Here is a 22355-nt window from a genome sequence, read left to right on the forward strand (position 1 = left end):
TAATGGCATTATGAGTAAAGAAAAAAAAACAGTAAAACATTCCCTGTTAAGGATGACTTTGTTTATTTACAAGAACTGGAAAAAGTGACATGAGGGACAACCAGTGCAAAATCTGTACATAATTTCAGTTGCAGGTTTCTTTATATACACGAGGACGCAACAGGATTGTGAATACACTATGTCATGCATGTAACAGTTCACAACACAGCAAAGAACATGGTGTAGAGATGTTTGGTTTAGCTGTAGCAGGTGATGCTCATTATTCCACTGCATTGTGAAAACTGACTAAATCAATCAGGTGCACAACAGAAGAACCCATGACCTAAATGATGCACCCTTGTAGACTTTTACCATAACAAGTCATGGGAAGTTATTAAAGCAAGTAAGAACACACCAGATTTTTTTTTCTTGTTTAGCTTAATGGCCCGTTTCCCTTGGTTGACTAGAAAAGGAGGGAACCAAATAAAAAGAAACTCTTGCTGGGCCGAAAGAAAAAGAAAACACTTGTTGGGGAAGTTGAGGGTAAAGTGCATAAAAGCGTAAAAGTAAAAGTAAAAGATGGGAGCAAAAAGGTTTAAAAATTCAGTTACTCCACTACAACTTGCAGCACACACAGCTTAACAATGGAGCAAGCAGCTGTTGGGATTGTCAGGTCAACTGTCCCTCCAGCTTTGTTCAACAATAGCCGACACGCGCTTCTCGTACTCCCGCTTGTTCTCCTGGTACAGCTGGGCTGCTTGGCTGTTGGCAGGACTGTTGGGGTTTGGTTCGTCAAGCAGAGACTGAAGGGGCAGAAACAATAACATGCTACAAATTTCTTTTTTATGCAACTGTTCATTTAAGAACTCACATTTTTATGTTTCCAGTAATATTTAATGCAAGCAACAGTTTATTTTGGGAATAAAGCAAGCATGAAGAAAGTGACTTTTGGGCAAAAAAAAAAAAAAATAATTAAACAGAAACTGAATGTCACATTCACAGCTTTCAAGTTAGCGAGTTTCTGCAAGTTTCAGTCTGGATTGCAGTAACTGTTGGCTAATATATTCAAAGTGTCATGAGTTCACTTTTTTGAACTTTTTTTTATCTTTTTTTATTATCATCATGATAATAAACTTTTTTTATTATCATCAATTTTTTCAATATACAGTAAGCTTCCAAACAGCTATTGAGAACAAGATTCGAGGTTTACTCTTTCCTATGATGAAGTAACAGGTAGCTTATTTTTCTTTTTTTAATTGCTTTAACATACAATAAGCCAGTTCAGAAACAGAGTTAGTTTGAAGGTTTTCAGAGATGGTCAATCATCCTCAAAACAAGGCAAAATGTTGACGGTAGAACCAAGTATCGAGCATCATATCAATTCAAGATTCAACTAAAAAAAGAATAAAGACAAGCTGGTTTTCCTCCGGAACGTTCAGAAATGTTGCCTTAAGAGCAACCAGATTATAGTTGTTGACATTTTTTGTAAACTGTTTTGACATTTTAAAACAGTTTACACACTCGGGTTGTAGTCTGGTTGTTTGTCCTTTCTTTGAACAGTCAGGGTAAGAAGATTAAATCTACGTCTGTGTTTGTTATGCTGACATTTCTTACCTGAATGGAAGTAAGTATAGAGGACACATCGTAAGTAGGACTCCATCGGTTTTGTAGAATGTCTAAACATATACTTCCATCTGCGTAGACTGTGGACAAAAACACATTGAGAAACGGCCCACAACAATCACTAATGAAGTAATGTGACCACAGGTTACAATCCTCCTACCGTTTGGATGAAACATCTTTGAGACAAATCGTACTGTGGGTGGTTTGTTGGGATATTCTTCTGTGAATTCTACAATTAGTTTAAATGTACCTGAGGGGGGTGGGGGGGGAACGGAAAATATAAAGGATGAAGGAAACAGAACAACAAGCCGTGACCCGACATATTAATTAGAAAGAATAAAAGTTACAAATGACAATAACCTACTAGAGGTAGAAAAGAACAAATAAAACTAAGAATAACATGGTTTTATTGAAATGCCTTTTAAGTTAAAAACAATATTTAACCATCGCTTTTCAAACGATCAATCTACATCTGTGAAAAATGAAAGACAAAATTTGTGTCAGGAACTGCATTTCAAGTTTGCACCCATTAAACCTTGAAATTCATTCCAGACAGCAAATAAAACCAGATACTTACCATCCTCAAAGGGAGTTCCCTCAGGGCTGTAAAAATAAAACAAATACACATTTTTTTTTTTTCATTTAAAAAAACAAAACAAAAAACATTTTATACTGAAATGTTCTGGCTAAGTACATTTTACATTCTTACCCAAAGATGACTGCATTCCACACCATAATGTTGTTTTCAGAAGGGGCACCACTGACACCAGCTGGAGGATCTTCTTGTAGACTTTCAATCAAAAAAAGGAAATATATGGTTGGACTAAAGTTCTTAAGGCAAACATCAAGAATCAAGATTTGTCCAGTCATGCAGTAAAACTGTATTAACAACATGCCTTACTTGCTGTTTAAATCATATTTAATCCAAATCTATATATTATCTCTGTAAAATAAGAATGCACCTTTTCATTTCAACAAATGAAAATATAAATTCATCGTAACTATGGCTGAATCAGTTCCCCAATTATAGCTCAAGTAATTTACCTACTTGACAAATGTGGAAAATTACAAAAGATCATCACCTTTACTGAACTGCTGTTACCATTCCAATTAGCAAGACTCCTTCCATCCAAAAATCGCAGATTCAGCGACTTTAAATGATCCAGAATTCAGCAGCACGGCTTCTCACAGGAACCAGGAAGCATGACCATATAAGGCCAACTCTGGCATCTTTACACTGGCTGCCTGTCTTTTATCGAATAGATTTTAAGATTCTTTTGTTAACTTTTAAAGTTTTAAATGGGTTAGCCCGCCCTTATCTTCGGGACCTTTTAAATTTCCAGTCTGTGTCCAGAACTTTACGATCAAATAATCAGTTATTACTTACAGTTCCTCGAACTCGACTTAAGAGGAAAGGAGACCGAGCTTTTTCTGTTGCTGCTCCTGTTTTATGGAATAACTTACCTTTCCAGATTAGATCTGCCCACAGCCTGGATCATTTTAAATCGCTTCTTAAAACTCATTTTTACTCTTTGGCATTTAATTGACGTATTGTTTTGTGTTCTGTTTTGTCATTTGTGTTGTTGTTTTTGTACAGCACTTTGGTGCAGTTTTATACTTGTTGTAAAGTGCTATATAAATAAATTTGACATTGACATCAGATAAAGGCTAAAACCGGGTTTAGTTGTTTTAGCTTTGTTTTAGCCGCTCCACGACTGGCACCTCTGCTGAGGAGGCGGGTTGGGGATTCTTTCCTGTCACACTAACTTTTGCTGTTTTAAATACCAAATATACCATTTTACTGTAACAAACTTGACCTTTTGCATGAGCAAACAAAACATTGCAAGTAAACTATCTACCAAAACAATAAATAGGTAGACATTTTATGTCAAAACCTAATACACTCTTGAAATTTAGCTTCTTTTTTTTGTGATTTTGGGTTGAAACTTTATACAGGTTGCAATACAATGTTGAGGCTATTTCAAACAAAATCCTCAACTCCTCAAATGATTCTCCAATATTAACATTCTGCCAAAGAACCCTGAAATGAACAGACTATCTAGGTATGTGTTCTTGGACGCAGTAAAGCTTGCTTTAAATACAGAAACAACTCTTTTCGTGGACAAAATGTTCCTGTACAGCCAGGACAATAACTCTGTAGCTACTCCTTTCACAGAACGCAGTCACCGCTTGTTCGTGATTTCCTTCGTCACTAAGGTCAATCTTAAGGGAATTGTGGGATTGTATGGTCACCTCACATTGTAAAAGGTATTCAGTTCGGCGTAAATACGGCAATGAAAATATTACTTAAATGAACTTTAATAAACTGTCATTACACGGCTATAAAACAAACGAATTTATCAACAACTACGCTATTTGAGTTTATTGTTAAGAAGAGGGAAGATTTAATCGAACGTTAGTTTTCAAAAAGTCCAAAAGTGTCCATCTGGTTATTTCTGTCGGACATTTAAGTGGTGGCTAGTTAAGGGTTAGCCAGCAGTTAAAAACTAACAGTAAACCAAGTCGGCTAACCTGTTAGCACTGTTCGCTTTTCCGGCGTTTCTCGCTCTTTATTATTTAACAATACTTACCTGCATCACCCAGGCTCTTAAATACAAAATGTAACCAAAAGCTATCTGTGTTAAAGACGTAATAACAAAAGAAGCTCAAATTGGCCGTTTATTGTAAAATATCATCGCTAGCGCTAACGAGCTGACGTAAGCTAGGCTAACGTTAGCTGTTTTGACAAAACGGCTAACCCAGCGGTATTTCAGACCGTGAACTCACCGTTTAAAATCTCTCATAAGTCTTCGTCTGGCCGGAGTAGACATGTTTTAGCCTATGAAATTCTTACTGGTTGCTGACCTATACTAACGGGTACCTCTTCCTTTTTAAGCTAAATTAATATATTATACTTATGGTTATTGTTGACAAAAAACGGCCCGCAGACTTGACACCGCGGCCGACGTTTTACGTTTTGCTCCAGAAAACCCTGACTCCCCGCTTAGCCCAGATAGATTTAAAGGGCCATACCACCCTTGTAGGAGGAGGGCAAGTGCACAATGTACACTAGTTGTAAGTAGTATGTAGCCTTTGAATGTAAATTCATATTAAATCAAATAAAGAAAACATATATTTAATCATTGTTAATATGGATTTCACACAGGATATGTGAATCTTATGGTATGCTATTTTAAATAACTTCCATCCACACCCCCGCCATTATGGTTGATACCATCTGCTGCCAAGAGGCGTGGCCACAGAAACGTGACGTTAGTGCAGGGCAGTCATGAGCGCAGTGATGATGACGTTCGTTCCCACTGGCAGGTATGGTGTGTCCTTACACGTGAACCTATTGATTATCTGCTGTTTCACATGTGAATCAGAATTTCTGTCCATGAGCTGGCCAGCACCAGAACATTCATTCATTTATTTAACAATTTAAATATGCATTATTGTGCTCTGGGTTAAAACTGGAAAGCTTATAACGAAAAGTCAATCAATAAAATACTCTGTTGGTATTTGAATGGTAAGGGTTAAGTAACATGAAACTGTTTTTTTTTTTTTTGGTATATTATGACCTTAGTAGATTGTAACATAGTCTGGGCTAGTATTTTGCCCAAAATCCTTTACAAAATTTTGGTCCTTTATAAAGTGTTATGTATTGATATTATTTCCCAGAACAGTGGAAAATAAAACAAAACACAAATATACAAAGTATTCCCAGGTTTTTCAATCAATAATCCATACCAATCTTATTTGAACAACTATTTACTAAAAACACTTTTAGGACAAGAAAACTTAACTGGTACCATTAAGTGAAATAAACCTAAACCAACAGAAAAACATGCTGAAAAAATTCAAATAGTCGAGCTAATTTTATATAAAAGGTTAAGGACTGCAAGTTATGCTTGTGCTATAAATTTACATTTGGGGTATTTCTTAAGCTTCACCCATTTCAGTTTATTTCCTCTACTCTAAACATTGGTACTTTATTGCACCAAACTAAACCTAATTAATCTTAAAAATCGTTCATCTTGGAACAATCTAAAAAATAAATCAGGGAAGAAAACATGAATGTTTGCAAAACTCTTTAATTCTGTATCGATATACAATTAATGTATTTAAACTGGTTTAGGCAACATCAACTTGAAACAAATCTGTCTGTAGTGTTGGCAGTGCTTCGTCACGGATCCTTTAGTTTTTTGAAGACCATAGGCAACATAACCAAACACATAGGCTTAACAGCCTTTTAGGTGTTTGACAAAAAAAATAATTATGATTCATTCATGTGTCCATATACGCCCTGTTTACAACAATTATAATAAAAAAATTTAAAAAAAACACAAAAAGCAAAAACAAGACCATTGTTTTTTCAATCAGGGCAGATGAATGCTTAAAATCGGTCTACATTCTTGTCACTTTAGCATCCGTGGTAAAGAAGCATGGTGCTGTAGAGGGTATGGTCATACATCTGCTCTGCTTTGACAGACTTCTGGTGCTCCACCTGGCTGCCAACACTGCTACTGAGCTCACTGCAGATGTGCTGACCAAGGATCATTCCTGCTGTTGGGCTACTTGAGGAAAAATCCCCGCAGTGTCTCTCACCCGCCACTGTAAACAAAAACAGTAATCAAAAAAAAAAAAGCAAATACACATTGATTAAACCTGCTCATTATATAGGATGCAGGTGAAATCTGGACTGATTTTGTTTTGCACAACTTTAAAACAAAATAGTATTCAGGTACAGGCAGCCACTTATAAAATTAGACCAGCAAGTGACCCAGTTTGGAAGCACTAAAAAATAAACCTGTTCTGTAACTTTCTGGATTCCACACAAAATATGATCAATAAGTTGCGAAATACACCCAAGATCCTGACGCCACTCGACAAGCTTTGACCAGACACTTTTGTAAAAGTGGGTCATGTTCACATGAAAAGTCAGTCCTTGCTTTGCATGACTGGATTTATGGACATTTATTTCCCAAAAAAGTTTATTAAAATCCTGGCAATCCACAAAGTATCGGAAGCAAAGCTGATTAGCCTTAGAGAAAATGCATAAATAATATGTCATTTGTTTTTATATTTAAAAGCTATTTAAAAAAAATGATTTAAAAAATACAATGAATAATTTGAAGCATGAAAAAACAAAGGCAAACACCGTCTTGCTTATAAAAACCATCCACATTTAATGCTTTCACACAGTCAAGTACAAAGCTAAACCTGCAAAGTACAAAGAGCTGCATTTTCAAAATACACTCTTTCATATAAAAGTATAAACAGAAAACACCACCGACATGGAGAACAGCAGACAATAGTGAAAAAAAAGCTTTTCATCTATAAAAAAGAGAAATAATGGATAGGATTTTTTTAAACTGTTGAACAAAAGCTCAGGATGTAAGGCTTTTTTGAAAACCATGCAATCTTCCTGGAGCTGCTTTAACACTACTGTAAAACAGATGACTAAATTTGATAATTACATAAGATATTATGTGACATAATGACACAAATAAGCCCTGTAGACTGAATCAAAAACACAACATACAGAATATACAGTATGTAGTATTTAAACCAGATCAGAAACAACTAGAGGGATCAAGCCTGAGTAGCATTTTAAACGCTACCAACTACAAAAGGCAGGAGGATTATTTATCTTTTAAAGCTACATTCATGTTGGGATATGCTTTGGCTGAAATTACAAAATAGTTTAGGTTACTGTATAATATCACGAGGGATTGCTTTACCAATAATACATATGTCTAGCAGTGACCGAGCAATACATTTATTTAAAACTTGTACTTACAGATTTTCTAAATGGAAATAAATGAAATGTAAATCTCCATTTCCCTCCGATGCTGTTATGCGAGTAAACACAAGATGTATCCCTCTCTTTAAAAGTCAAATTTGTAAATCCAAGAACAGATGCTGAAATTCCCAAAAGTTGACTTGAGGAAAAAAACAAACAAACAAACAAAAAAAACTCTGAAGGCATCATTTATCTGACACATACTACTCTTCTAGAGGGGCACAAGTACTTCCATAAAATTGTGCAAAACAAAATCAGACTCTCGATATAAACCTAATAGACTACATGTGGGTAAACTGGAAAGAAATATAAATTCATAAGATGTACAACTAGAAAATAAAAAGTTATATTCATCCAAATATCAGTTACATACCACACACATACACACTTCTACACATCTTTCCAATTTAAATCATTCCGTTGTGTCCGAACCGCAGAACAGATAGATCTGATAATGCAAACAATTTATATTAGTGGACCAGTACACACACACGCATGCACACACAAACACACACACACACAGCCCCCTCTACAGGTAGGCATAAGAGTTAGTGCAACGACATGGAGTCTGCATTGACGCCACAGTGATGACCTCCAGCTCTTTAGCAGCAGGGCTCGACTCGTCCTGCGGCCCCTGGTTCACACACTGATCCACCGGCCACGGCCCCTGAGGCGGGGCAAACCCATTCAGCCCAAATGCAAAGCTTCCAGGCCCACCTGAGGTTACAGCTGGCGCCATCTCCATGTTCATGCTATCCATCTGGGGTTCGCTGGGGCCACCTAGTGGCCCGCTCCCGTTCTGGGGTAAAGCTGCCATGGACAGTCCTGGGAACAGACGGAATCGCTTTTTAGAAATTAAATCTTAACTTGTATTTTTTTTTTCATACCAATTTTAAGAGCTGTTCTTCAGAACTTATGCTAATTGACTTTCTCTCCCTTTTTAGGGACGATTCATTTTTGTGCAGTGCAAAAATTCTGAGCTAATAAAATTCATAAAACAAATAAAATGTCACTTACTGCATAATTAAAAAAAAGTCTCACACATGGTTTTGATTAAAAACATCACAGTTATATGGTTTTACAATGTTGTTCACACCATATTTTTGTGATTGCTTATCCAATTGATTTTGGATCTGTGGCGCTACATTGAGTTTATAATGCAGCAGTGTCCAAACTTTATCATAATCATTAAATAAAAGTGCTTTTTTTGTTCCTTAAAAAGACAGCTAAATTTAGAGTTTTCTTCCTGCACAGCAAACTAAAAAAATGCTTTTGAGTACAAGTCAAAATGAAAATCATCTTCCATTGTAATGTTTCAGTTTCTGGGAAAAAAAAATTATTCTTCAGTCATCAAAAAAATATCATCCACCTGCACTGCAAGACAGATTTATACCGTTCTTGAATTGTTGTCTGGAGCCACACAAAGTTAATCGGGCCATACTCTGAACACCCATGGTTAATAGAAAAAAATGTACGCAACGCTTCCAAGCCTTTTCATCATATTTATCAAAGAAGAAAGCTTAAGAATCTGTCAAATGTTTTTGCAGTAGTGAAAACTTGCTTCCCGAATTATTAGAAATAATTTTTGGGAGAACTGAAGTGCAAATTGTTTGGGGATTTCTGCAGATTAAATTTTTACCACATCTGCATACAGCCCATAATGTACAGTGGCCTTGGTAATAATGCACATTTATATTTATAGATTTCTCAAAAGGTAACCCAAAGCAACAGAAACGTTAGTTCAGTGATCTCACCATTGGGTCTGGACTTTTTCAGTGGGTTTGCCTCGATGCCTTCGAAGGACCTCTTCCTGTTGGGTACACCATTCAAGAAGCTGCGTCCCTGGATGGTGGCGTGAGCGTGGCCCCCGTTTTGGGTCACGCCGTTCAAAAAAGCCCCGTGAAGGGACTGCGCCATGTTTTGCTGTAGGTTCTGGGCATTGGCGAGCATTTGAGCACACTCCTGGAATCCCTGTGCGTGGGCCAGGTCAGCAGCCGTCAGCCCATTGGCATTCCTCATGCTGCACAACGGGAAGAGGGAGTGTCAGAAGCACTCACTGCATGTTTGAGTTACACAAATAAGAACAAAAACACATAAGACAACATGAGACAAGCCCAAGCGCACGCATACATCCCCCCCACGCACACCGACAGACAGCATTTCAGCAAATACTCACACAGACATTCATAGATGTGGAAAATTAGCCTGTCCTGCTCTTCCCTGTCTCATACTGTTCGTCATCTTCGTGAGAGATGACGACTGATCCTCTTCGGATCAACTGCACTTTAGATAGAAGTTCGTTCATTTCCCAGTTTCTACAGAACTAGGGAAACATCTGCTGCCAAAGGACATGATTAGGACAACTGGAGACATTTTTTATGCTCAGTTTGTGTCTCCAAAGCGAAGGAGGGGACTGAAGACGATGAATACACATCGCGTCAAATCAGACACGGTTTCAAAAGGAGAACTTTTCTGGAGAAAGGCTTCTTTGCAAGAGATTAAAAAAGTCATCAAGGAACTGAATGGAACCCCACTTTCTTGATGATTATGATGATGCTCAAGAGGCTCGGCATCCAAATTCCTTTGAAGCGTTCCCAACAAGAAAAGCTGTGAAAGCGAAGGATTCTTCAAAGACGATCAAGACTCGGAAATGTCTACAGATCATTCATAAGGATCATTTCCTTCGACAAGTCTCTCCACCGGAGGGAGGAAGGGAATAAAACAAGATAAAAGTTCAATCGTCAAGCATGAAGGATTCTGACATCTTCTCTCCGGCTGAGGAAGTCTAATTTAAAACCTCTTTTAAGACAAGAGAACAAGGGAACAACAAGAGTCATACCTGTACATTCATAATTTAAATTAGTCTGTAAGCAGTTGTGTTAATCATGTCCAGCTGCAGCAGAAATAAAGGAATTTTCTGAGTGCAATAATGAATGGACAAACAGTGCTGTGCCAGAAATTTCCTCCAAATTTTAGACGAAAGGTTTGTGCCTCTGAAGTATGGAAGCAATGTAAAAACTAAAGCTAAAATGTAAGGCATAATTAGTGTCCTTTTATAGGGAGCACTTTAGAAAAACTATTTTATTCACCTGTTAGGATGGACAGCTACAAAAAGGTAAACAACTCATGTGCATCTATTCTAAATAGAATTACTGTTAGTATAATTTCAGCTTAATAATTGGGATTTCTTTGCTCTGTTTGAGAAAATAAAACTATAGGGCTCTTGTTCTGTGCCTACGCATCATAAAGCTGGTTCTCTGAGCAAATAAATGGCTCTGAGCTAAAAAATCTGAACTATATCTACCTCCATCCCATTAGCATTATTTAAAATGGAAATGCACTACAGGAAAACATTACAAACAATGCTAAGTGACGTATAAACTGTGTAAGCCAACTAACAATGTTTACATTGGCTTCCATACGAAGCAGAATTTAAAGCACAGTTACTGTTTCGTCATTCATTTCTGATTAGAAATAACTCATTCTCTGCATTCTTATCTAAACAGTAGTGCAAAATGAAACAGTTCAAAAGCTAGTGCACATGATAAAACATTTTGTAATGAATTCAAGATTTAATAAAAGAAAAAGATTTAAAAAAAAAAAATCACAAAAACTTGCTGCACATTACCCATCCCCATTTAAAATTAACGCTTCCTAGAGAAGATCGGATTTATCCAAGAAATACTCGGGTAAATGGACCGGTCTCACACCAGGAATACAAACGCTCCACTGACGTCCACTGCTGTCTGAAGCCACTCTGATCTAATGTGCAGTTAAATTTAACTATAAACATAAGTGGCATTGTCTTTTAAAATGGCCACTCTTTTCTTTGAAAAATGTATTTGTCAGTACAAGTCAAACGTCTCAGTAGGGATTTCTACTAAATTAAATTAGGTAAATTAGAGAACCAGCTTTTAAGCTTGTAGCACTCATTATAAATCCAGTCTCAAATCAGGTTGTCATCAGCATATAAGGAATTCCTATTTAATACACTGTAATAAATGCAAATTGATTGTTACAATGTTTTAAAACATGCAACCCAAAGAGTATCTGAAGAGCTTTAAGTATTTACATTTTACAGAAATGAGGAAAATGTACGTCAGGAATTTTGAGCATGAGGAATTTCATATTCTTTTCCATATTAGCCGCTGCAGTTTTATGCCCAACATTACTTTGTTGTTAAGTTTTATGTCAAGCATCAACTTGATCTTGTATATCCTTAAAACTAAATGTAAGTTAAACTTTTTGGTTTAAACTGGTATTCCTTTAGTGAGACCTCACATCTACAGAAAACACTGATAGAACAAGGTGGATATCAATACACCAATAATCCAGATTTGGATTAGAAATTAAAAAAAAAAAAAAAGGGAAGCGTTAATTCTTTGTAAATGCCTGGTATGCTTTGCTTTTCAGTCCTAAGCACACAGTATGCATCTTCGCTAACTATTGTCTAACCTCCCAGAGGCAGCCTACGGTCATGCTACATCTTGACATGGGACTCACGTGATTAAACCTGTCCATATAAAGGACTCTTATGGTTAGTTCAAAAACAAATTATAAAAATCAAAAACAAAAAAAAAAAAAAACTGTCTAAGTACAGGAACAATTATGGATAAATAAGCAAAGCATGCAGGTCTAAAAAAAACAAACAACTTTAGTTTTGATTCATTAAAAAAACCTAGCATTAAAACCAATCACCGCAAGAAATACCTCAACAGTTTGCCAGTGTGTAGATAGGAAGCGATAGTGAGAACACTCAATGCCACAACAGTGCGGCTATCCCAGGGAACGGGGCAGACTCAGCAGTGTCTATTCTCCCCCTTTCAAGGATTACTTGAAAAAACCAAGTCATTTCCAATTCAATGGCTGCAAAACATTAAGATGTATGGTTCCGTTTTTGTTAACATAGCAAACGTTTTTCTTCTGTAACTTATTGTCACTTTCATAAAGGAAAAGGTGACAAAGATTAGATGTCAAAACAGACTATGATATTATATAGGGTTAATACTGTGACAGACAAAAGAAAACATTTCTGTGTATAAAGGAAGACATCTGGTACAGTGAAATGACAGTGAATAACCATAGCAACAGGATGATGTTAGCATTAAACAGGTCAGTACATGATGCTCATCTCGCTCAGCTGCTCTAAACTCGTCACTGGCAGCCTCTCAGCACTGTCCTGCCTGCAGCTAGCTCACTACTGAACCAACCCTAATACTCTGAGGCTCATGACAAATACAAACTACGACTCTGATCACTTTCTAAACCGTTTTTAACCCAATCCGAGTTACGAGTTCTGGCAGTGACACAAATGTGGTTTTGCAATCCAAATTTTTGTGACGAGATTGCACGTCGTTTCCAGCATATCAAGTGGAGCGATCCAACAAATAGTCATTTTCAAGAGCTTTATTGAATTTTAGTGAAATCTTTAGCTGGAAAGCTGAGAAAGAGTCCAGCTGAAATCACTTCAAGTTTTATAACAAAAAAGCAGTAAAATGTTTTGCATCGTCTTGTTTAAGTTGTGGTTCCCTCCAACGAAAACGATGCCGCCATCATGCCACCATTTTCTAAAACTTGAAAAACTTCGAGATAAGAGGTTCAGCTTGAACACCAGCAGATGGGAATGAATGGATCCACACATAGAGGGAAGGCTTCAGGTGGAAGGTTTTTTTTTTTGACAAAGAGACCGAAGACATCCATGACATTCAGGAGATACAAGGGTGGACATAAGAAGATTGGTGAAAAGCCATTTCTTATGAAGAATTGTTAATGTAGCCTTAATTTATAGAGGCAAAATCTGCCTGAGGTGCCTGGAAACTAACATGGTATCCTTCTTGTGGTTTGGAAGAGCTTGAAACTATTTGACCCAAGAAGAAAAGGTGAAGGGCTGCCAGGAGTTCTGTCTCTGTCATGTCAACACTGAAGTATCTTGGTACGATCTAAATCTGGGGCTGGCTTAGTCACGTTTCTGCCCGGCAACACAGCAGAATAAAGTGTGGGATCAAGTATAACTTCTTTCATCGGTTCGGGAACAAAGTTAGTCACGGTCGTTTCGTTTGTCAGCATGATGGTAATGATTAAAGTGGTTCAAAGATCATGAGGCTGAAATGTTGGACCTGTGGCCAGAAAACCTCAAAACATCTCGACTATGTTGAGAACCTCTGGGTAACTCAAGGTGAGCGGAGAAGCAAGAGTGAAAAACTCTGATCTTCTTCAAGCTCTTAGGAGTAGATCTGTCCAAGGGAAGTCCAGGAAAACAACTCTGATTTACCAACATGTGACATGATTATTGGTATTCCAGTAGTCAAGATGCAAAACAACATTTGTTTCACTGCCAAAATCTTTGTTCCAGACTGTAGGGATTTTACTGATATTAAAATAGTTAAAGTTGTTCTTGTCTTATGAATTCATATTTTTATTTATTGCGCTATAATAAGTTATGGGATATAAATTTACAAAATAAGTCTAAAAAATGTATTAATCACAAAGCTTCTAAAAGTACTTAAAATAAAAGCTGATTATGTAGTAAGAATATACTTCCTGTTTAATTTATTTGTTTGTAAAGTCTTTATCTTTGCAGCAGTGCCCCCTACAGTTCAATGAGATGAATGACTGATCTGCTTTTCAGTGCACAAACTACTTAAATTATAGCATAATTAAGTATCTTTATTATTATTATTATTATTATTATTATTATTATTATTAAATTTCAAAAACAAAAGGATTTGGTGAAATTAAGGATGCTTGTGTAGGACTTTGTCCAATAAATACAGGATGTGTGAAGATAAAATATTAATTATATTCAACTCTTGCTTCTTCTAAGAAGCTTTTTATAAAGCTTGCCAAGTCCAAAGTCAAATATCTGTGTCAGGAAAATATTGCAGAAAACTAAATCTGTAGATATTTTAACAATAAAGATATATTAGGTTTATTAAAGGATTCTTTAGAAATCATATTGACCTTGTTATTGTTGTGGCTCTTTCAGTTTTACTATAGGAAAAGTTTGATTAAAATATATTACATTTATATTATTAAGCATAAAATCAGAGCCCTCAGCATCACCCATTAGGTGCCGTTTAAAAAAAAAAAAAAACCTCACTACTCAATTTATGTTGGAGGAATCTTACAAATTTTAACAATAAAAATAAAATAAAAGTCTAATCAATTTAATTAATTTCTTTTTTGTATTTTCTTTTTCTCCAACATCAAAAGGCTGAGTTTGTGAACACTTTACCAAGTATTCAAGGCATACAGTGAATCATTTATTGATACATATATAAAAAAAGGTTAATTATTTCTTCTTGTGAATTCACAAGTCAGATGGTTGGTTGCAGGCTTTGAAGATTAATAAGTGCATGAAGATAAAAACTTGAGACCGAAGGTTGTTTACTCAGGAATCCAGAACAACGTCAAGTGTTGCAATAAAACTGAGGCAAGAAGTCCTGCACAAGGACAATGACGGAAACACAACAGCCTGAGTTTCAGTGGTTTTTAAGGTGTGTGAACGCCTCTCAGGACGGGAGCCTCAGAATGGTGCATGCAAGATTTGTATATGTGTGATGCAATAAATTGATTATTTTAATAAATTGCTGTTGTGGATCCAACTAATTGACAGTTTTCTGGCGTTAAACCAAAACAAAAGCTATGGACGAGTTCCTTGAATAAAGTGAAAAGTATTTAAATATTTAAATACGTGTTGTCATAGAAGTTTATGCAGAGAATCAATAAAAGGCTTGAAATAAAGAATTTCTCAAAATATTCATCTTGACATAAAAATGTATTGGCTTAAAAAAAATTGTTCTAACTAAATAATGTTTAATAATATTCTGAGATCTTTCTAGCTGTCAAACAGAAATAGTTTTTTTTTTTTTTTGAGGATATTACCTGAACAGACCCATCTTAGATGTTTCATGTCTGATTTTTACAAGAATTACATTAAATAAAGTTACTGAGTGTTTCCAATATTTAAATCTACTTAAATCTCATTTAAAATAATGATTTGTCATGAGCCTCATTCCCACCTTGTGTGCCGTAATGTTCCTCCCAGTTTCCCCCCACTATAATCTTCAATCATAAATTAAAAAAAATAAAATAAAACAGAAGACAGACTTCATAATAGATTGAACTAAATATCTGTGATCTGCAGGGGAAAAAAGAATAACATTTTAATCATAAATAAAACTCATCAACTGATGACCAAATGCACACAACACTAGGCTGAAAACATTTGAACAATGCACATTTACCTGACTAAAATAATCTAAGCAACCAGGCGGGTTTAGAGTAACTGGAACATGAAAATTAAAAATTGGAGAAAAAAGTAAATGTCAATTAGTTTGGCCATATTTTAATGTAAATAAATGTATTATATTGTAGGTTTCAAAAGCTTTAAAAAAAACAACAAACATCTGTATGTCTATGATCTTTTAACAAGAAATGTTGCCATAACTTGTGTTTCTTATCTGTACTTAAGAAAAGAAGGAACAAAAGACTCAACATGATCAAATTATATTGATGTCAAAGATAATTTTTGGCCTCTTTGCAGCACATCTCCAAAAACAGCCAATTCTCTTCTCTGCGGCGTTTTCTTATATTTGACGCATTATTAAAAGAAGCTCAGCAATATTAGACCTCTAAAGGCGCATAAGCAGAAACGTTCCCTCTGTAAACCCCCTGGTAGCTTCAAGTTATTATATTGTAATTGTCTCTTCAAAGCAAAAAAGCAGAACATTTGTTGCAGAAGATGAAAGTGCAGGTAAAAAAAAAAAACACTTCAGATTAGATGAGGAAATAAATAGGATGCATCCATCAAAAGAACAGAGCATAGATGAAAATATTTTCTAATGTTACCCATTATGTTCTTAAAGGAATGCAGACAGACTTGCTACTAAAGCTAAAATGTTTATTAAAATCTGGCTGAGTGACAATAAACATTTTCTTTGCAGCATTTCAAGAAATTAAAATGCTGTAAACCTGTTTTTTTTTTTTAATCACCTTTACGTAAAGAGAAAAAAAACTTTTATTGTAAAACAATTTAATTCCTTGCCTGCAGGTCTTTGCAGGAAGAAAAAAAAAAAAAAAACTAGGTGTGCCTTTTTCTTCATTCTTCGGCTACATCAATCACTAAATGTTTCCAGTGAATGGAACCGTCTTGGCACAAGGTGTGATTGTGATGACGACAATCAGCGTTATCTATATTTTCTTTTTCCTTTCAACACATAACAATGACAGTCTTTGTGTTTCTAAGCACTGAAAGGAATTTAACCAGCGGCTCAATTAGTTTTATCTCTCTGCAATTTCATCTTGTGCAACAAAAAGCCTGCAACGTTTTAAGAAATTAGGAGCAAAGCTGCTTAAAAGAAAAGAATGTGCATTTGGTCATCCAGTCAAAGTTGTGTATGTAAGACACTAGAAAAACAATGTTAAATAAAACCACACTCTAATTTAACAAATGTCATGCAACATAATCTAAGAGATAATCAACAGTTTATCAACCTTCACATTAAGTTGTCCTTTTCTTTGCGCAATCACTGCGCTGCAATTATAAATCCTTCGTTAAGATCAAAGGTGCAGGTGAAACTTAATATTCTACTTTTACTTGGATTTATTTCTCAGATTTCAGAAGATGCTTTCTCTTCCTTTCAGCATACAAAAATGAAATCTTTAAACTTTACTGATTATATTAATCTATGTTAGTTAGTATTAATTTTACACAAAGGACAACTTAATGCCAATTGTTATAAACAACAATTTTAAGGAGTAACAAAATACATCACATTTCCAAGGGAGCAACATCAGCTCTGTGTTAATCAGCAACAAATCTTGTGCTCAATCTGGAGATGATAAAGATTAAATATCTCAGACTGAAGCAACATTTCAACTCTTCATCAAATGTAAAGATGTGCCGTTTACTACTGTGTAATAAATCTTCAGCACACTTTAGGAAGACCTTCACTTCAGTCTAATTTCAGTATCTGCTACTGAACTGAACTCACTGTAGCAGATCAAAGTGGTATTTTTAGATCTTAAAAAATGTATTTCTTTTTACAAAAAAAAAAGATATTACTCAGTGTGTTACACATCCAATGTCAAATAGATTTAACATTAAACGTTTACATATAGCTTCTCACTTTCAGCCAAGTGCTGCATTTCACTAACAAATGCAAGTTGTTGGCAAAACCTTTATTCAAATCTGTAGATTCTGTCATTTATCCAGTTGCGCTCATATCTTTAAGAACAGATGCAAAAAATGTACGCTTCCAAATGTTGCCGTCTTGAATTTAAATGTAATGGTGGTCCCTTGTAAAGGTGCAACTGAAATGTTGGATATTAAAAGAGGAAAAGAAATGTGGACGAGACTGATGTCAGGACTTACTCAGCTTTCGCTCCCTGAATCAAGAGAGCATTGATGCAATCCAGACTGCCCGCTCGAGCAGCCTTGTGGATGGGCGTCTCGCCCACATAGTCCTACAAAAATGACAAGAGAAGCTCCATTAGACGAGATCAGACTCTGGACAATTAATGGTACTCAGAAGGTTTAAAAAGTGACTTTAATTGTATTTTGTAAGGGCTAAAAAAGTGGATTTTGCACTTAATATTAGACGATTACCCGTTTTAAAAGCTACAGAGGCTAGAATGAGCAGCAAACTGAAGCTTTACTACCTGAGCATAAGATAGTGAAAATTACCCAGATAACGCCAGCAGGTTATGGTTCCAGTATTACAGATTATTTGGGTCTGATGTAGCATTCCCAGTATTTGTTTACTCCTAAATACTGCAACACATTTAAAGTCCCTTTCATTTCAATTTAATAATTAAAATCTGACCATGAAAGAGAAACGTGTGGAAGGTTTCTTGACGGAGGCAGTAGCTTGATTTCAAAATTAAACAACCTAAAAGATTAAGCCCTACTTTAGCACATGTTCCTTCCTTTAATTTTTTTTATTTCATTAAAAAAAAGTAGAACAACAACATTAATGGTGGGAATCTCTAGGCACATTGGGCTAGCATGTGACTATAAATTGATTATGTAGCAATCAAAAGATGTTCTTTCAGTGTCACACATCGTGAACATGGCATGGATCTTGTCCAACAGTTTATTTTTTTCTTTGCATGCAATTTTCACCACAACGTGTCTGGTAGTCGCAATGACACACTTTGGCGGGAGTTCCCCGCCTTCTGCATTTCTCAAATTAGGACATCAACAAAAAACAAACAAACAAAAAAAAAACATTATGATAGTGATTTTCAGAACATCTATTTCTTACCGTCTCCAACGACGAACTGAGAAAAGTTTGACTAATTGGTAGGTGGATCTCTATCTGTACATGCTTTCTGGAATCCTCCTTCTACACATCTGAGAACATGCTCCAAAAATGATAACAGTGTGTGACTCGACAGCTGCGTCTGAACTTTTCACCCAGACATCAACACCGCCCACACACATTTACAGTTACATTTGTCAGCCTGCGACTGGAGGAAGGGAAACGGAGTCTTTCAGAGGGCTCGCCACTAACCACAATGCAATGTAGGCCACACTCTTGATACTTTTCCATTCTGCTTCCCAGCAGCAGTCAGCTGAAACAAACACCTTAAATCCAAACCTCAAACTCTTAGAAGGTCGACTCGACAAAAATGCAGAGGAATTTCAAGGGCTAAAGAGATCAGCGGGCTTCATGATGACGACAATATGTTATGTCATTGTGACCTACTAAACCAATCTCTTCTCGGCAGAGCGGCGAAGCATAAAATGTAGCCTGAGTGCATAAAAATCCCACAGAGAGCAGAGGAACAAAGCAAAACGCAAAAGTGCCTGACGGGAATTTTGTGTTGCAGAAATTGTGACAAACACTCATTCATGTCAATATAGGTCAAGTGTGGAGTAAGTAGAAATGCGTCCAAGGCAATGATCCCCGAGATGGGATTATCCTCTCTGATGGGATCATCTAAGATCTGCTCTGCTCTTTTCATTCACTTCATTTCTCCTATTGGCCATTCTCTGTAGTTACTTTGCAACACAAATGTTCAGGAAACGAGAGCTGGAAATTTGCACTGAACAAACCGCAAATGTATTTATTCATGTTGTGTGATGTGCGCGCATCTGACGTCATACCTGTCTGTTAATATCTGCACCAGCTTGAAGTAGCCATAGCAAACACTCAGGGTGGCCCCCGAAGGCAGCGATGTGAGTGGGCGTCTGTGCAAACCTGGAGGTGACGGAGTTCACGCCGCAGCCCACTTGAACCAGACGCATCACACACTCCAGCTGTGCATTGAAAAGAAGGTTAGATTGCACGGAGAACCCTACGCACTGCTTTCTAAGACACTGGGCAGGTGTGGACAAGTGTGATACCGTCTGTGGAGCCTAGATTGATTTGGGAATGCAGCCAGGCCCTGGTATTTCTTTAGTACGACTCTTGTAAATGCAAGTCTGAGCACAGATTCATGACTAAATGCACAGAAATTAGCGATATAGCAAAATGCACAGAAATTAGCGATATAGCATTACAAGTAGCCTTAAAAGATGCTTTCATGTGTTGTGTATGTTCAAATTAATCCTTTCTTTACACAAATAAGATGAAAAGTGCTTCATAATGCGGATAATGTTAGGTAAAAGTTAGTCATTGTCGGTCATGTTGGCTAACTAACGTTATCCCACAATTTTACATTATGTCGTTTAACGAGCAGCTGTTTAGTTTTTCCCGCTCAGTCTCCGTTTATTTACCATTACTAAACTCAAAACGGACACAAAATGTAAAGCATTTCAGGGAAAAAAAACGGCCGGAAAAACATTAGCTAATGAGCACTATTGTTTTTTCTTGCTCCGATTAACGATGGCTTCGTTCAATTCAAACACCAGGAAATGGCCGAGAAATGTGAGCCTCACGTCACGGAGCTCAAACAACCAGTCAGTTTTTCCATTTATAGACAACTACTCAATCAAATCGGTTATTTTTTGGCTAGTTCTACCTTTCCGAAGTGAGCGGCCCAGTGTATGGGCGTCCAGCCATAGAAAGTGTCCTCAACCGTAAGGTCAGCTGGGTTTGAGGTGCACTGAAGGAGGGAGCACAAGGCACCGACGTCTCCATCTCTGCAAGCCCGGTGAAGAGGGAAGCGGCTGTTCAGCACCTCCTCGCTCGAGAATCCAGACTCCACTCCCAGAGACATGGTAACAAAACGGGGGTAAAAAAGAAAAAAAAATAGTGACTGACAGTAGCCAGCTACTTCAGAGAAAACGGGGAAATTTCTAGCTATTGTCTAATTGTGTGAGCTGCCGGGGTGCCTGTCTGTGCACACGCGCCACCCTGACTACTGAGTGTTTCTGCCTGACAACACAAAGAGCGCAGCACCCGTCGGAGTGAAACTTGAGAAGCCCGGAGAGAGCTGCGAACTCTGGACTGGATTTCTGGACTGGATTTCTCATCACAGGCTTCCTCTTCCACTGGAACGGCTTAGTTCTTGTATGCTTGGCGCTCTGGGCCTCCTGGGCAAGTCCCTTCCTTGAGTATAAATGTAAATTTGAATATTTCCACCACTCCAGGGCGCGGCACTAAAGCAACTGGGCAAATAAAACCCCCTTATTGATAATATACGTCTGAAAAAACGGAATATTTATATCTTCTGGAACACATTTCAGGAAGTTGTTTACAAATTCATTACACAGAGTGAAATATTAATTTCATGTCTTGCGATGTTGACTATTATGGCCTAAATATAATAAAAAGCCATAATTGAATATCTCAGAAAATAGTTTAACATTAGAATCTTATGTCCTTATCAGCTAATTAAATCAAAGCATGTGCAAAGGTTTCCAGAGCCTCTAAAATGTTCTGTGTATCAGAAGTCACAATCACTTAAAAGCATTTTTGGTTCAGTTTCTAGTGTAAATATCTTAATACATTTGAAATAAGACAAAAATTTAACTTAAAAGTACTTTTCAGCAAGATATGTGAGCTTTAACTCATAAAACTCATGATTTATTTTGTAAGTGATTATTTTACTTATAGTTTTCTCAAGTTACAAGTGAAATAATTTACCAGTGGAACTAACACTTTTTCATCAATATTAATGAATTATTGACTTTAAACAAGTTCCAATATCTTTCTGAAAAGTCACTTGTAAGTTAGTTTGATCTTATTTCAAGTGTACTAAGATATTTGCACAAGAAACTAGATACAATGCTTGGTAAGATTTTGTGTTTTTGCAGTACAATTATGGGAAGAACTGTTGATTTGATAGTTGTCCAGCAGACACTCACTGGCACTTTCCACAAGGCCACAAAAGATAATTACGAAAGGACCTGGTTGCTCAGAGTGATTTATTTTATTTATTTTTTTTATCAAAATCAACGATTCAGATTTATTTTGTTATCAGTAGGTATTTCTTTGCAAGTCTTATGCATTCAGGCTGATCTATGATGGTTTTCAAAAAAGTTTGTATAATCTATAAAGATTAGCTGTTTTTAGGTTAGCAGCTTGAAATGATCAACTCAGATGACCTTTTTGCCCTGTATTAACTACATTAAGTATGTTTTATTTCTCTCTTCTTCCTTAACTTTTACGATGATGGTTTTCTTTTGAACCTCTTAGTTTATGTCTTGCTGTCATTTTCACCTTGACTTTTTCAATGAAGAGATGCCGTATGTCAATGTTTCCATTGTTTGAGGTAGTAGTCCCGATGGACTCCTTCTCATTTCTATTTCCGCAGTTGCTTCACCCTGATTGGTCCTCTTTGCTCCCATGACCAAATGCTGACTGCGCATGTCTGTTTAACTGCGTACATAGCTCTATGACTGCGCATGTCTGTTTCCCTGGCAACACTCCCTGCCTGTCCATTTGTTTTCTCACCCCTAGAGGGCAGGCAGATCCTCTCAGTACTAACCAACAATGCCAAACTCATTGCAGTCCCTTGTTTATTTTATGCAATATTTTTTTATTGTCCTCTAATG

General features: G+C 36.6%; 2 protein-coding genes across 2 annotated transcripts; both read right to left on the bottom strand.

Annotated features, from left to right (window-relative positions):
- Positions 1-39: 39 nt before the first annotated feature.
- Positions 40-4604, bottom strand: ube2al (ubiquitin conjugating enzyme E2 A, like). The gene is made up of 6 exons (XM_007555373.2): positions 4390-4604; positions 2312-2392; positions 2180-2205; positions 1763-1852; positions 1594-1682; positions 40-782 (listed from the first exon to the last, which is right to left on the bottom strand). The coding sequence occupies exons 1-6, from the start codon at positions 4431-4433 to the stop codon at positions 654-656; spliced, it is 459 nt and encodes a 152-aa protein (XP_007555435.1). The 5' UTR covers positions 4434-4604; the 3' UTR covers positions 40-653.
- Positions 4605-5678: 1074 nt separating this feature from the next.
- ankrd10b (ankyrin repeat domain 10b) lies at positions 5679-20740 on the bottom strand. The gene is made up of 6 exons (XM_007555375.2): positions 20378-20740; positions 19521-19673; positions 17784-17875; positions 9163-9428; positions 8126-8233; positions 5679-6216 (listed from the first exon to the last, which is right to left on the bottom strand). The coding sequence occupies exons 1-6, from the start codon at positions 20573-20575 to the stop codon at positions 6026-6028; spliced, it is 1008 nt and encodes a 335-aa protein (XP_007555437.1). The 5' UTR covers positions 20576-20740; the 3' UTR covers positions 5679-6025.
- Between the last annotated feature and the right edge of the window lie 1615 nt (positions 20741-22355).

This window comes from Poecilia formosa, unplaced genomic scaffold, assembly GCF_000485575.1.
Source record: "Poecilia formosa unplaced genomic scaffold, Poecilia_formosa-5.1.2 Scaffold70, whole genome shotgun sequence".
Classification (NCBI taxonomy): Eukaryota; Metazoa; Chordata; class Actinopteri; order Cyprinodontiformes; family Poeciliidae; genus Poecilia; species Poecilia formosa.

Bases quoted from the DNA above. Each gene is read 5' to 3' on its own strand.
- ube2al (XM_007555373.2), bottom strand. From the start codon at position 4,433: ATGTCTACTCCGGCCAGACGAAGACTTATGAGAGATTTTAAACG. The intron at 2,206-2,311 runs GTAAGAATGTAA...TTATTTTTACAG, and splicing joins TGGAATGCAGTCATCTTTGG to CCCTGAGGGAACTCCCTTTG. The intron at 783-1,593 runs GTAAGAAATGTC...CTGCCCCTTCAG, and splicing joins CTATACTTACTTCCATTCAG to TCTCTGCTTGACGAACCAAA.
- ankrd10b (XM_007555375.2), bottom strand. From the start codon at position 20,575: ATGTCTCTGGGAGTGGAGTCTGGATTCTCGAGCGAGGAGGTGCTGAAC. The intron at 19,674-20,377 runs GTAGAACTAGCC...TTCAATGCACAG, and splicing joins GGGCCGCTCACTTCGGAAAG to CTGGAGTGTGTGATGCGTCT. The intron at 9,429-17,783 runs GTAAGTCCTGAC...CCCGTTGTGCAG, and splicing joins ATTCAGGGAGCGAAAGCTGA to CATGAGGAATGCCAATGGGC.